General features: G+C 29.3%; 1 protein-coding gene across 3 annotated transcripts; it reads right to left on the bottom strand.

Annotated features, from left to right (window-relative positions):
* Positions 1 to 8695: 8695 nt before the first annotated feature.
* Positions 8696 to 9935, bottom strand: LOC111204420 (mitochondrial import inner membrane translocase subunit TIM17-2-like). Of its 3 annotated transcripts, none has more exons than XM_048752523.1 (2): positions 9782 to 9935; positions 8696 to 9536 (listed from the first exon to the last, which is right to left on the bottom strand). In XM_048752523.1, exon 2 carries the CDS (start codon positions 9534 to 9536, stop codon positions 8880 to 8882), a length of 657 nt encoding a protein of 218 aa, XP_048608480.1. In that variant the 5' UTR covers positions 9782 to 9935; the 3' UTR covers positions 8696 to 8879. The 3 variants fall into 3 exon arrangements, with proteins under 3 accessions (XP_048608480.1, XP_022554774.1, XP_048608481.1); XM_022699053.2 differs by having other exon boundaries at positions 9702 to 9915; XM_048752524.1 differs by having other exon boundaries at positions 8696 to 9665; positions 9782 to 9894.
* Between the last annotated feature and the right edge of the window lie 6558 nt (positions 9936 to 16493).

The raw sequence follows: 16493 nt of genomic DNA on the forward strand, positions 1-16493 counted from the left end.
AAATACAATATATTGATGAATAATTCTGAAAGAATACTCAACTACCCACAAATATTTCTGTTATCTTAATTTCTGAACCACAAACCCATATCTACATTATTTCTCTAAAAAAATGTAAACTTTCCAAAAATAGCAGTTTTTAAAAAAATTATTTAAAAATACAACATATTGATGAAAAACTCCGAAAGAATACTCAAATATTCACAAATATTCTTGTTATCCTAATTTCTAAACGACAAACCCAAATCTACAATATTTCTCTAAAAAAAATGAAAACTTTCCAAAAATAGCAGTTTTTAAGAAGATTATTTTAAAATACAACATATTGATGAAAAACTATGAATGAATACTCAACTATCCACAAATATTTTTGTTACCATAATTTCTAAATCGCAAACCCAAATTTACTATATTTATCTATAAAATGATTTTTTTCCAAAAATAACAGTTTTTAAGAAAATTATTTAAAAATACAACCTATTGATGAAAAACTCTAAAAGAATACTCAACTAACCACAAATATTCTTGTTATCCTAATTTCTAAATCACAAACTAAAATCTACAATATTTCGCTAAGTAAATGAAAACTTTCCAAAAATAGCAGTTTTTAAGAAAATTATTTAAAAATACAACCTATTAAAGAAAAACTCTGAAAGAATATTCAACTATCCACAAATATTCTTGTTATCATAATTTCTAAATCACAAACTAAAATCTACAATATTTCGCTAAGTAAATGAAAACTTTCCAAAAATAGCAGTTTTTAAGAAAATTATTTAAAAATACAACCTATTAAAGAAAAACTCTGAAAGAATATTCATCTATCAACAAATATTCTTGTTATTCTAATTTCTAAATCATAAACTCAAATCTCTAAATTTCCCTAAAAAAATGAAGACTTTTTATAAATAGCAGCTTTTAAGAAGATTATTTAAAAATACAACATATTGATGAAAATTTCTAAAAGAATAATCATCTATCTATAAAAATTCTTGTTATCCTAATTTCTAAATCATAAACCCAAATCTACGATATTTCTCTATAAAATGAAAACTTTCTAAAAATAGCAGTTAGTAAGAAGATTATTTAAAAATACAACATATTGATGAAAAACTCTGTAAGAATACTCATCTATCCACAAATATTCTTGTTATCCTAACTTCTAAATCATAAACTCAAATCTACAATATTTCTTTAAGTAAATGAAAACTTTCCAAAAATAGAAGTTTTTTTGAAAATATATAAAAATACAAAATATTGATGAAAAAAATCTGAAAAATATTCATCTATCAACAAATATTCTTGTTATCCTAATTTCTAAATCAAAACTCCAAATCTACAATATTTCTCTAAAATGTAAACTTTCTGAAAATATCAGTTTTTAAGAAATTTATTTAAAAATAGAAAATTTTGATTAATAATTCTGAAAGAATACTCAACTATCCACAAATATTCTTGTTATCTTAATCTATAAACCACAAACCCAAATACACAATATTTCTCCTAAAAAATGAAAACTTTAAAAAAATAGCAGTTTTTATGAAGATTATTGAAAAATATAACATATTGATGAAAAACTCTGAAAGAATACTCAACTATACAGAAATATTCTTGTTATCATAATTTCTAAACGACAAACGCAAATCTAAAATATTTCTCTTAAAAAATGAAAACTTTCCAAAAATAGCTGTTTTTAAGAAGATTATTTAAAAATACAACATATTGATGAAAAAATCTGAAAGAATACTCAACTATCCAGAAATATTCTTTTTTATCCTAATTTCTAAAAGACAAACCCAACTCTACAATATTTCTTTAAAAAAATGAAAACTTAAAAAAAATAACAGTTTTTAACAAGATTATTTAAAAATACAACTTATTGATGAAAAACTCTCAAAGAATATTCAACTATCCACAAATATTCTTGTTATCCTAATTTATAAATCCTAATTTAAAAAAATTATTTAAAAATACAATATATTGATGAAATATATTTAAAGAATACTCATCAATCCACAAATATTCTTGTTATCCTAATTTCTAAATCACAAAACCCAAATCTAGAATATTTCTCTAACAAATGATTTTTTTTTAAAATGTTTTTCTGTTCATTGCTCTTTTCATTTGTTTAGTTTAGTTACTGTTAAAAAAAATTGGTTGAAATTGACTCATTAGATAAATTGGGACAAAAATAAATGGGGATAGACACAAGTATAGTTTTATGTAATACTTAAATAATGGAGTCTCATTTTTATTTTTAGATACTGAGTTGTATATTCGCATGATCCACATTGGGATAGTTCTATACCAAATTCTGAAAGAATAATCATCTATCTACAAAAATTTTTGTTATCCTAATTTCTAAATCAAAAACTCAAATCTACAATATTTCTGTAAAATGTAAATTTTCCAAAAATAGCAGTTTTTAAGAAATTTATTTTAAAAAATATAAAATATTGATGAATAATTCTGAACGAATACTCAACTATCCAAAAATATTTTTGTTATCTTAATTTCTACAGCACAAACTCAAATCTACAATATTTTTCTAAAAATTGAAAACTTTCCGAAAACATCAGTTTTATAAAAAAAATATATAAAAATACAAAATATTGATGAAAAAATCTGAAAAAAATACTCATCTATCAACAAATATTCTTGTTATTCTAATTTCTAAATCAAAAACCCAAATCTATAGTATTTCTCTAAAATGCAAACTTTCCAAAAATAGCAGTTTTTAAGAAATTTATTTAAAAAATACAATATATTGATGAAAAACTCTGAAAGAATACTTAACTATCAAAAAGTTTTCTTGTTACCATAATTTCTAAATCGCAAACCCAAATCTACAATATTTCTCTTAAAATGAAAACTTTCCAAAAATAGCAGTTTTTAAGAAAATTATTTAAAAATCCAACCTATTGATGAAAAATTCTGAAAATATATTCAACTATCTGCGAATATTCTGGCTATCCTAATTTCAAAATCAAAAACCCAACTCAACAATATTTCTCCAAAAATGAAAACTTTCCAAAAATATCAGTTTTTAAGAAAATTATACAAAAATACAACATATTGATGAATAATTTTATAAGAATACTCAACTATCCAAAAATATTCTTGTTATCTTAATCTCCAAACCACAAACCTAAATCTATTATATTTCTCTATAAAAATGAAAACTTTCCAAAAATAGCAGCTTTTAAGAAGATTTTTTAAAAATACAATATTGATGAAAAACTCCGAAAGAATATTCATCTATCCACAAATATTCTTGTTATCCTAACTTCTAAATCATAAATTCAAATCTACAATATTTCTCTAAGTAAATGAAAACTATCCAAAAATAGAAGTTTTTAAGAAAATTATTTAAAAATACAACCTATTGAAGAAAAACTCTGAAAGAATACTCATCTATCTACAAATATTCTTGTTATCCTAATTTCTAAATCATAAACTCAAATCTACAATATTTCTTTATAAAATGAAAAATTTCCAAAAATATCACTTTTTAAGAAAATTATTTTAAAATTTAACATATTGATGCAAAATTCTGAAAGAATACTCATCCATCCACAAATATTCTTGTAATCCTAATTTGTTAAGCATAAACCCAAATATACAATATTTTTCTATAAAATGAAAAATTTCCAAAAATAGCAGTTTTTAAGAAAATTATATAAAAATACAACCTATTAATGAAAAACTCTGAAAGAACACTAAACTATCCACAAATATTCTTGTTACCATAATTTCTAAATCGCAAACCCAAATCTACAATATTTCTCTATAAAATGAAAACTTTCCAAAAATAGCAGTTTTTATGAAAATTATTTAAAAATACAACCTATTGATGAAAAACTCTAAAAGAATACTCAACTATCCACAAATATTCTTGTTATCATAATTTCTAAATAACAAACTAAAATCTACAATATTTCGCTTTCTACAATATTTCGCTAAGTAAATAATTTTTTTTCAAAAATAGCAGTTTTTAAGAAAATTATTTTAAAATACAACCTATTAAAGAAAAACTCTGAAAGAATATTCATTTATCAACAAATATTCTTGTTATTCTAATTTCTAAATCATAAAATCAAATCACAAAATTTCCCTAAAAAAATGAACATTTTTCATAAATAGCAGCTTTTAAGAAGATTATTTAAAAATACAACATATTGATGAAAAATTATGAAAGAATACTCACCTATCCACAAATATTTTTTTTATCCTAATTTATAAATCACAAACCCAAATTTACGATATTTGTATAAAAATGAAAACTTTCGAAAATATTAGTTTTTAAGAACATTATTTCAAAATATAACATATTGATGAAAAATTCTGAAAGAATAATCATCTATCTATAAAAATTCTTGTTATCCTAATTTCTAAATCAAAAACTCAAATCTACAATATTTCTGTAAAATGTAAATTTTCCAAAAATAGCATTTTTTAAGAAATTTATTTAAAAAAATACAAAATATTGATGAATAATTCTTAACGAATACTCAACTATCCAAAAATATTCTTGTTATCTTAATTTCTACAGCACAAACTCAAATCTACAATATTTTTCTAAAAAATGAAAACTTTCTGAAAACATCAGTTTTATAAAAAAAATATATAAAAATACAAAATATTGATGAAAAAATCTGAAAAATACTCATCTATCAACAAATATTCTTGTTATTCTAATTTCTAAATCAAAAACTCAAATCTATAGTATTTCTCTAAAATGTAAACTTTCCAAAAATAGCAGTTTTTAAGAAATTTATTTAAAAAATACAATATATTGATGAATAATTCTGAAAGAATACTCAACTATCCACAAAATATTCTTGTTATCTTAATTTCTAAACCACAAATCCAAATCTACAATATTTCTCTAAAAAAATGAAAACTTTCCAAAAATAGCAGTTTTTAAGAAGATTATTTAAAAATACAACCTATTGATGAAAAACTCTGAAAGAATACTCAATTATCCACAAATATTCTTTTTATCCTAATTTCTAAACGACAAACCCAAATCTACAATATTTCCCTAAAAAAATGAAAACTTTCCAAAAATAGCTGTTTTTAAAAAGATTATTTAAAAATACAACATATTGATGAAAAACTCTAAAAGAATACTCAACTATCCACAAATATTCATGTTACCATAATTTCTAAATCGCAAACCCAAATCTACAATATTTCTCTATAAAATTATTTGTAATGAAAAATATAATTAAAATTAAATAGAAGAAATATATCGTAATTAATAATTAATGAATAACCTGGATCAAGTTACATCGTAATTAATAGTTAATGATCAGAGCGATGTTAATCACGATTCACGCATATTAAAAGTCGCATATTTGTAAGATGGGTGGGTCACTTGCCTGCCAAAGCTGGCCATATGAGAACACTTTCTAGGAGAGTAGTGGCACCAACTTTCTCTCTTCATACAATATTACGATCCAAATCATTGATCTCTCAACTGTATCATCAAAAGAAAAATTCATATATTAGTCTTCTTTAAAAATAATATTTGGAAATTATGAGCTTTACAAAAATGTTATACGAAGCCGTAAGTTTGTGACGAGCTTTTTAAAACAACGAAAAGCAAAGGAGATTAGACTCTTTACAAAAAAAAAACTAAAAGCGTTGCCATTAAGAGAGAACGAGTTTACTGCGAAGTATATGCATGTCTTTGGAATGATTAATTAGTTTAGCAATCATTTGCTTAAAATGTTTTTCTGTTCATTGCTCTTTTCATTTGTTTAGTTTTACTGTTAAAAAAAATTGGTTGAAATTGACTCATTAGATAAATTGGGACAAAAATAAATGGGGATAGACACAAGTATAGTTTTATGTAATACTTAAATAATGGAGTCTCATTTTTATTTTTAGATACTGAGTTGTATATTCGCATCATCCACATTGGGATAGTTCTATACCAAATTCTGAAAGAATAATCATCTATCTATAAAAATTTTTGTTATCCTAATTTCTAAATCAAAAACTCAAATCTACAATATTTATGTAAAATGTAAATTTTCCAAAAATAGCAGTTTTTAAGAAATTTATTTAAAAAAATATAAAATATTGATGAATAATTCGGAACGAATACTCAACTATCCAAAAATATTCTTGTTATCTTAATTTCTACAGCACAAACTCAAATCTACAATATTTTTCTAAAAAATGAAAACTTTCCGAAAACATCAGTTTTATAAAAAAAATATATAAAAATACAAAATATTGATGAAAAAATCTGAAAAAATACTCATCTATCAACAAATATTCTTGTTATTCTAATTTCTAAATCAAAAACCCAAATCTATAGTATTTCTCTAAAATGCAAACTTTCCAAAAATAGCAGTTTTTAAGAAATTTATTTAAAAAATACAATATATTGATGAATAATTCTGAAAGAATACTCAACTATCCACAAATATTCTTGTTATCTTAATTTCTAAACCACAAACCCAAATCTACAATATTTCTCTAAAAAAATGAAAACTTTCCAAAAATAGCAGTTTTTAAGAAGATTATTTAAAAATACAACCTATTGATGAAAAACTCTGAAAGAATACTCAATTATCCACAAATATTCTTTTTATCCTAATTTCTAAACGACAAACCCAAATCTACAATATTTCCATAAGAAAATGAAAACTTTCCAAAAATAGCTGTTTTTAAGAAGATTATTTAAAAATACAACATATTGATGAAAAACTCTGAAAGAATACTCAACTATCCACAAATATTCATGTTACCATAATTTCTAAATCGCAAACCCAAATCTACAATATTTCTCTATAAAATGAAAACTTTCCAAAAATTATATATTTTAAGAAAATTATTTAAAAATACAACCTATTGATTAAAAACTCTGAAAGAATACTAAACTATCCACAAATATTCTTGTTATCATAATTTCTAAATCACAAACTCAAATCTATAATATTTCGCTAAGTAAATGAAAACTTTTCAAAAATAGCAGCTTTTAAGAAAATTATTTAAAACTGCAACCTATTGAAGAAAAACTCTGAAAGAATATTCATCTATCAACAAATATTCTTGTTATTCTAATTTCTAAATCATAATCTCAAATCTCGAAATTTCTCTAAAAAATGAACACTTTCTCTAAATAACAACTTTTAAGAAGATTATTTAAAAATACAAGATATTGATGAAAAATTATGAAAGAATACTCACCTATCCACAAATATTTTTTTTTTATCCTAATTTATAAATCACAAACCCAAATTTACGATATTTGTCTAAAAATGAAAACTTTCCAAAATATTAGTTTTTAAGAAAATTATTTCAAAATATAACATATTGATGAAAAATTCTGAAAGAATAATCATCTATCTATAAAAATTCTTGTTATCCTAATTTCTAAATCAAAAACCCAAATCTACAATATTTCTCTAAAATGTAAACTTTCCAAAAATAGCAGTTTTTAAGAAATTTATTTAAAAAAATACAAAATATTGATGAATAATTCTGAACGAATACTCAACTATCTAAAAATATTCTTGCTATCTTAATTTACAAACCACAAACCCAAATCTACAATATTTCTCTAAAAATGAAAACTTTTTTAAAATAGAAGTTTTTAAAAATATTATTTAAAAATACAACATATTGATGAAAAACTCTGAAAGAATACTCAACTATCCACAAATATTCTTGTTATTCTAATTTATAAATCATAAACTCAAATCTACAATATTTATTTAAAAAAATGAAAACTTTCCAAAAATATCAGTTTTTAAGAAAATTATTTAAAAATATAACATATTGATGAAAAATATTCTTAAAGAAACTCATCTATCCACAAATATTATTTTTATCCTAATTTTTAAATCACAAAACTAAATCTAGAATATTTTTCTTATAAATGAAAAACTCTGAAATCGTGCTCAACTATCCAAAAATATTCTTGTTATCATAATTTCTACATCACAAACTCAAATCTCCAATATTTATGTGTAAAATGAAAACTTTTCAAAAATAACAGTTTTTAAGAAAATTATTTAAAAATACAACATATTGATGAAAAATTCTGAAAGAAAACTTATCTATCCACAAATATTCTTGTTATCTTAATTTCTAAACCATAAACCCAAAAAGTAATTGTTTGGATAGTAAAATTTTTTTACGCATTCACACCAATTAAATTATATACGTAGTAGTTACTAAATTTTTATATATACAATATATAAAATAAGATATAATATGTAAAAATAATTTAAATATACAATGTTCACTCCGCGCAATGTGCGAGTCTTAACCTAGTACCATAGTATAGTTGATTTTTACTCTAATTTTATTCCAGTTTAAAATAACAAAAAATAATATATTATATACAAATAAATTTATTATTCTACTTTTAAATAATCATAAGAAATGAAATATAAAATATCTTATTTTAAACTCTAGTTTTGAAATATAAAAATATTGAAAATAATTTGAATAAAATCTTCAAACTGCAGTATCAGATTTTGCAAACCACTATGATTTTGAAAAATAAATTAATATGTATGTATAGATCCAAATAAAATCTTGATTGATTGAGAGCTAACAGTACCAACTACTTGCTCTGTCTACATAATTGAGAGTGGTCGAGTTACTGGGTGAAGATTACACCTGAGTGACTCTGTGAGCAAAGGTGACTTGAATCTTGGACGAGATGATATCATTGAAGCTTATTCATTACGAAAAATCTAAAACTAAATTATTTAAAAGCCAACAATAGTTGTCAGACATAACTTTAAGAGAGAAAAGCGACACAGAGTGCTCATTGTTCCAAGAACAAAAAGGATAGGACGACGACAAAATATAACAGACTTGTTGAAGAGCATCCCACCAACAGACAAGCTTTACTTGTACTCAAATGATGGCACAGGAGGCGCATCAAAACTGTCTAACACCTTCGTTTCACTTCCGCTACTCGTTTGCTGCGGCTCCTCGTTCTTCTTACCAAAAAGACCTCCAAACCATGACGAAGCAGTATTCTCCGGTGGTTGCCCCTGATTCGGCATCTGCTGCTGCTGCTGCTGCTGCCCCATCTGCATCCCAGGCATCCCAGCCATCCCTTCCTCCATCTGCATATGCTGAGGCTCAGCCATCATCTTGTTCAACGCTATCCCCGCTCCTTCGATCAAAGCCAACAGAACCCCACCAACAAGCGCAGACCTCACAGCTGCGTTAGGCCCCTGACGCATAGACAGAAACCCACCAGTCGCAGCACCTGCAATAATCGAGTTCCAGGGATCCTCCTTCTGCCTAAGGTACACCATGGAGCAATCAAACGTCGAGAAAAGACCTCCCCAAACAGCGAAACTGCCTCCCAGGCGAGGAGCGTTCATGGCAACGGCTTGTTTGCCGCCGAGAAAGCGACTGCCTTTAGGGGAGTTGTATGTTCCCTTGAGGAAGTGAAAGGCGGATCCTCCAACGGCTCCCATACCAAAGGCGCCGCCGATGTCGTCGAGGATACGGTCAGGGCACGGCTCTCGTGATGACTCCGGAGTTCCCATCTAATAAGATGATAAAATTGATTGATTGATGATTCTGAGGTACTCAAATGAAATTAGGGTTTCTAAAGCCACCGCGATCAAGACACAGAGCCTTGTCTGATTCCGATTACGACAAAGGTTAAAACTTTTCTACAATCGAACAGAGGCGATTAGGGTTTGTCAAACCTTACGAACGTCGTAGGATTGTGGATAGAAATGAAGCCGCGAGAAGTGTGGAAGGTGCGAGAGGATAAATATAAACGTACCTGGGAAATCGATAGAGGATGGGCGAGTTTGAGAGAGGGAGAATGAAACGCGACGGAGAGCGAAGAAGACTCTGCGACAAGGCTTTTTTTTTTTTTTTTAATTATTATTAGGGTTGGGCCGACAAGAAAAACTTGGTTCAGAAGCGGTCGAAACTTGGTTGCCTTTTATATGTAGATTTTATTTTACCCTTTTACTATATTTTTTTTCATTGCTGTAAATAGTAAACATAGGAAAGAATGAAGGTTACAAAACTGAATGGAATTCTTAGCAAAAAAAAAAACTGAATAGAATCAAAATAATTAAATTACTGAAAATTTAAAATCAAAACTAAAATTATATATTTTTTAAAAAAATATCTTCAAATAACATTAAATCATGTTTCTATTTTAAAATAACATAAAGAAACATTTCACGAAATAACATTTATTAATAATTTAATAATAAAATTTCACGAAATAACATTTATTAATAATTTCCGAGAAACCATTGCCGTCGGAATATTCCGAGGAAGAGATACACTTCCTCGGAATATTCACAAAAATATTTTTTTTAAAAAAATTAAAAATTTATTTTTTTAATTGAAATTCGAAAATATAAAATTAAAATTGAAATAGAAAACATATTAGAAAATATTCAAAGTTGTACGTACCAAAATAAAACATTCAGAGTTTTTGAAAAAAAAAAAAGAAACTAGGGGAACTGCTCGTTCGGGTACATCCTCCTCATCATCTCCATCATTTGCTCGTTCTGCCTCCTCGTTGCCTCCCATCCCGCCTCTTGATCCGCCATCTTTTGCTCCAACGCAGCTATGCGATCATCTTTGTCCTTCAACTGGTCCAGCACTTCTGGATCAACATAGGTCTGTGTTGCAGAAGGAGGAACCGACCGGGCTCGACGACCCAAACCGACCAAACGTCCCTTCTTATTTGGAACCGACTGAAATAGAAAATAAACAAATTTAAATAATAGAAAAGATGATAAAATGAAAATAAAGAAATAAATGAATTGAACTTCTTTATAAAGAACATACCGATTCAACGATTTCGTTGATTCGAATCCGGGACAAGTTGGTCGAAGCCGTCGAAGTGGCGTCCAGGTCGGTTTGAAGCTGAGATAGACAGGTCTCTTCGTCTTCCTTCTGAGTTTCGATCAGGCTGAGCACATCCTTCACAACACCATCATCAATCTCCCCGGTGTGCTTGTTGGTATGTGTTGTCTTCATTAGGACGAAATCATCAACCGAATCGCCATCATTTTGATCCGCCTTGAAAAAAACAAAAGTTAAACAAACATTAGAAATTAGAATAAATGCATAAAAAATAAAATAAAAATACTTAAATAATTAAAAAAAAAGATTGAACTTACCAAGCGATCCCCCAGAGTGGCAATAGCCTGGGCACCCAAATTGTGCTTGTACATGCCTTTCCCGCCACGATCGCTCTTGCGGTTGGCGGAGTTGGTCACGGAGTTAGCTTTCGTCTCGTCCTTATCATGCACACACAACTCCTCCCAGACCGTGCTGTTGATCGACTTCGGGACCTTTTAGTAAAAAAAATATAAAATAGTTTAATAAATCCAAAAATAGTTTAATAAATTCTAAAAATTGTTTAATAAATTATAAAAAAACCTGGTTGATGAGCCACTTCTGCTTCTACTCGTAGATCTGCTTCCCATAGTTGTCCATAACTTTATGGACGAAGGCGTCACAAATAAAGTTCGTGTGATCGGGATTCCAGGTGAACTCTTGCTGAAAAATAAAACACAATTTGTAGAAATTTTATATTAAAGATTAAAAATATAAGTTAAAAAATTAGAATACTTACCGCAAACTAACGAAACCACATCTCCTGGTTCTCGGCAGGGAAGTGAGAGAAAGTCGGATATCCCTTGCTGAGGTTCAAGTACATCATATTGTTGATCCATGCGCTGATCCCGTTCCCGGATAGGTTGAACCTAATATAAGAAACAAATTATTAATAATGAATCAAATTTTAATGAAAGGAAAAAAAAGACTTTTAATTACCATGTTTGACGTCGTCCCTTTGGACACAGAGTGAGATAAGGAAGATGCTCACGACCGGGCTGTTGAACCAACTGGGCAACATTCATCACTCCCGGAATGACTGGAGGGGCGGGAGGGGGTGCAGCAGCGGGAGCAAAAACCAGAGCGGGAAATGAAGAATCCCGACAGTGGCTGCTCGACCCCCGAGAGTGGCTGGACGAACCCTAAGAGTGGCTCCCCGTACCACTACGACCTCGTGGTGAGGCACGACGAGATCGAGACCGGGTCTGATCACCAGTAGACCTGTAAATTAAAAAAAACATATTTAAAAATAGTTTTAATAAATATTAATTGAAAAAATATTTAAAATTAGTTATAATAAATATATAAATTAAAAAAAAAATTTAAAAATAGTTTTAATAAATATTAATTGAAAAAATATTTAAAATTAGTTATAATAAATATATAAATTAAAAAAACATATTTAAAAATAGTTTTAATAAATATTAATTGAAAAAATATTTAAAATTAGTTATAATAAATATATAAATTAAAAAAAAACATATTTAAAAATAGTTTTAATAAATATTAATTGAAAAAATATTTAAAATTAGTTTTTATAAATACAAAAAATAATAAAATAGTGTTTGTAAATCAAAAAAATGTTTTATAAATACAAAATAAGTTTTAATAAATATAAATATTTTTATAAATATGAAATCATCTTTTATAAATCCAAAAATCGAATTTATATACAAAAAACATTTTGTAAAATCCAAAAAATCGAATTTATATACAAAAAACGTTTTGTAAAATACAAAAATCGAATTTATATACAAAAATCTTTTATAAATACAAAAATAAAAAAAAATTATAAAAAAATTATAAACCAATTCAACACAACAAATTATCCAACCAAATCACAATTCTAAACCTATTATACAACCAAATCACAATCCTAACCAATCACCCTAACAAAAATCTATCAAAAAACTTCTAAAATCATCAAATCTACACAAAAACCTAACAAATAGAACCTAAGAGAGTGAGATAGGGTCCTTACATGATTTGTGTAGGTTTAGAGAGGATTCGCCGGAGAGATCGTCAGGAGAAAAGGGGGAGATCGCCGGAGAGGAGGGAGAGGAGCCGGAGAGGAAGAAGAGAGAAATGGGGAAGAAGAAGTGTTTCTTCTTTATAAAACCTAGGGTCCGACGGAAACTATCCGTCGGAATTTCCTCGGTATTTTCAATTTCAATTTTCGCGAAATATTTCTCGGCTGGTTTGTCCGGTTAAATGAAAATATTCCGAGGAAATTACGACGGACACTAAAATATCCGTCGGAATTTCCTCAGATATTTCATTAATTCGAAGAAAAAGAATATCCTATGCATGTATTTCTATTGGTTTATATTGTTCCTCGGAATTTCCTCGGAATATTCCGAGAAAATTCCGAGAAACACATGTTTGGGGTTTCAAAGCATCAATTTTTTTTGCCCTATATCATTTCTTATACAAATGCAATGCATACCATTGAGGAATTTTTGTATAGATGATCATAAACTATGAAATAACAAAATTTCAAAACGAATTGTAAGTATTCCCTTTATCGTTCATTAAAGTGTATAAATGTTTCTCTTATGCTGTGGGGATTTCGTTCATACAATCGGAAAAGTGTTTATTATAGGGTAAGGAACAAATTTTTGACTTCATAATAAGTCTAAGACACTTAATAAGGGTTATATAAGTGTTATTCAAACCGCAAAACGTTGTTTTCGGTTTAAAAACCCTACTTCCTCGGAATTTCCTCGGCAAAGTTTGAAGTTTCTGAATTTATCATCTGTGCGATTATAGAACCCACCCTACTATAATTTTTCACCATCTTCTTCAAATGGTACATATACCGCTCATACAAATACATCCATTTATACTGCACAGGACCACCAAGTTCCAATTCTCTTGCCAGGTGAATAACAAGATGCTCCATAACATCAAAAAATGATGGAGGAAATATCTTCTCAAGGTTGCACTGAATCACGGCTATGTTAGTCTTCAAATTTTCAATACCTTCAAGAGTCACTGATCTCGTGCATAAATCACGGAAGAAAGCACTAATCCCTGCAATTGCTTCATGAACATTCCGTGGTAATAGTTCCTTGAAGGCAAACGGAAGGAGGCGCTGCATCATTACATGGCAATCGTGACTCTTCAAGCCGATAAACTTTCATTCCTTTCTGTCGACACAGTTACGCAAATTAGATGCGTAACCGTCTGGAAATTCCACATCGTTCGAAATCCAATCAAAGAACGCATATTTTCCCTTTGCATCAAGTCGGTATATGGGAAAAGGAGCCCTACCATTCTCATCAACATGAAGTTCTGAACGAGCACATATATCGACTAAATCCAGTCTTGACTTCAAATTATCCTGTGTTTTACCTTGAACGTTAAGGATCGTGTTCATGAGATTGTCAAAAAAGTTCTTCTCAATATGCATGACATCTAAATTATGCCTCAGCAGATGATCCTTCCAGTATGGCAGATCCCAGAAAATACTCTTTTTGTGTCAATTATGTAGCTCTCCAACCGCACTGACTCTAATGTTTTCATGTCCACCTACATCTGGCGTCCTTTCTGCATCAAAATACCTAAACTGCTTCAACAAATCTTTTCCACTAACTTCCTCAGGTGGACCATCAAACACCTGCTTATTCTTCGTAAACGAAGTCTTACTCATGCGGTATGGATGATCAGGTGGTAGAAATCGTCTGTGACAGTCAAACCAACACGTTTTCCTTCCGTTCTTTAGTTGGAAAGCATCTGTGTCATCTTGACAATATGGACATGATAGCCTTCTATGCGTTGTCCATCCAGATAACATACCATATGCTGGAAAATCACTTATTGTCCACATAAGTACTGCCAGCATTTGAAAGTTTTCTTTACATGAAACATCGTATGTTTCAGCACATTGAGCCCATAGTTGTTGCAACTCATATATTAGTGGCTGAAGAAACACATCAAGTGATCTCTTAGGATGCTCTGGTCCGGGAACGAGAATGGAGAGAAACAAAAACTCTCGTCGCAAGCACAAGCTTGGCGGTAAGTTGTATGGTGTAGGAATGACTGGCCATAGAGAATACTGTCTTCCACTCTTGCCAAACGGGCTGAAACCATCAGTACATAATCCAAGGTAGACATTTCTTCTCTCATACGCAAAGTCGGGATATTTTGATTGGAAATGCTTCCACGCTTTTGCATCTGAAGGATGTCTAATCTCACCATTTGTTGAATGCTCCGCATGTCATCTCATTGGTTGCGCTGTGCGTTCAGACTGATACAACCTCTGCAACCTTTCCGTCAAAGGCAAATACCACATCCTTTTAAATGGCACTGGAACTCTTCCACTCATATCTTTATAACGAGCATTTCCACAAAATTTGCATGTAACCCGCTCTTCATCCGCCCTCCAATAAATCATGCAGTTATCGCTGCATACATCTATTACCTGATACGATAAACCAAGACCAGCTACCAGTTTCTGAACCTCGTAGTATGAACCAGGGGCTACATTATCCTCAGGTAGAATACCTTTTACAAAATCAGCAATCGCATCCACACAGTCTTCAGCCAAATTATAATATGTTTTAATGCCCATCAGTCTTGTTGCAGATGATAAAGCTGAATGACCATCTCTGCAACCTTCGTACAAGGGTTGCTTTCCAGCATCCAACATATCATAAAATCTCATAGCTTCTGCATTGGGTAAATCTTCCCCTCTAAAATGATCATTTACCATCTGCTCAGTACCTACACCATAATCTACATCCATTCTAATTGGTTCTTCTAACTTAACCGCAGGCTGAGGTTCGCTAGTACTACCATATTCATAATCAGTTTCTCCATGATGATACCAAATTTTGTAACTTCGTGTAAACCCATTCAAATATAGATGAGTCCAAACATCCCACTCTTTAATAATCTTTCTATTTTTACAATTAGAGTAAGGACATCTTAACATACCTGTTTCTGCTTCCGGTAGTCGTTGAACTAACCCCATGAATTCGGTTATACCTCGTTGGTATTCTTCCGTAAGCAATCTCGTGTTCGGATCCAAATGAGGTCGATCGATCCAAGAACGATAATACTTTGAAGAAGACATGCTTTTTTCAATCAAATTCGTGTGTAAATATAGTATGTGAGAGGATGAAGAAATGGAGTGAATGAAGAGGTTGGGGGTGCGGGTATTTATAGATGAAATGCTGCCGACAGTACCGAGGAAATTCCGACAGAATACCGACGGCAACGGCTCTTTCCTCGGAATTTCCTCGGAATTGTTAAAATCCCCAACGGCTCTGCAACGGTTATAATATATCCTCAGATATTCGTCGGTGTTTTCCGAGGAATATGCCTTCCTCGGTATTTCATTGGTATATTCCTCGGAATTTCCTCGGAAATTCGTCGGAATATTCCGAGGATCTCATTTTCCGTCAGAATGTCCGTCAGAATTACGATGTTTTCTTGTAGTGTATTGAGTTAAACTTAAATATAGATTACTTATTTAACTATCCCAATTTTTATGTAAATATTTATATAATTTTTTATCCTTGATATGATGATATTAAGATTATTAAAATATCTAAAACTCTTGTCAAAATGTAAATATATATAATAAACATATCATGTTACAATAATATTAACATCATGTATTA

This window comes from Brassica napus, chromosome C3 (genome assembly GCF_020379485.1).
Source record: "Brassica napus cultivar Da-Ae chromosome C3, Da-Ae, whole genome shotgun sequence".
In the NCBI taxonomy this organism is placed as follows: domain Eukaryota; kingdom Viridiplantae; phylum Streptophyta; class Magnoliopsida; order Brassicales; family Brassicaceae; genus Brassica; species Brassica napus.

Coding starts and splice junctions, on each gene's coding strand:
- LOC111204420 (XM_048752523.1), bottom strand. CDS start 9,536: ATGGGAACTCCGGAGTCATCACGAGAGCCGTGCCCTGACCGTATCCTC.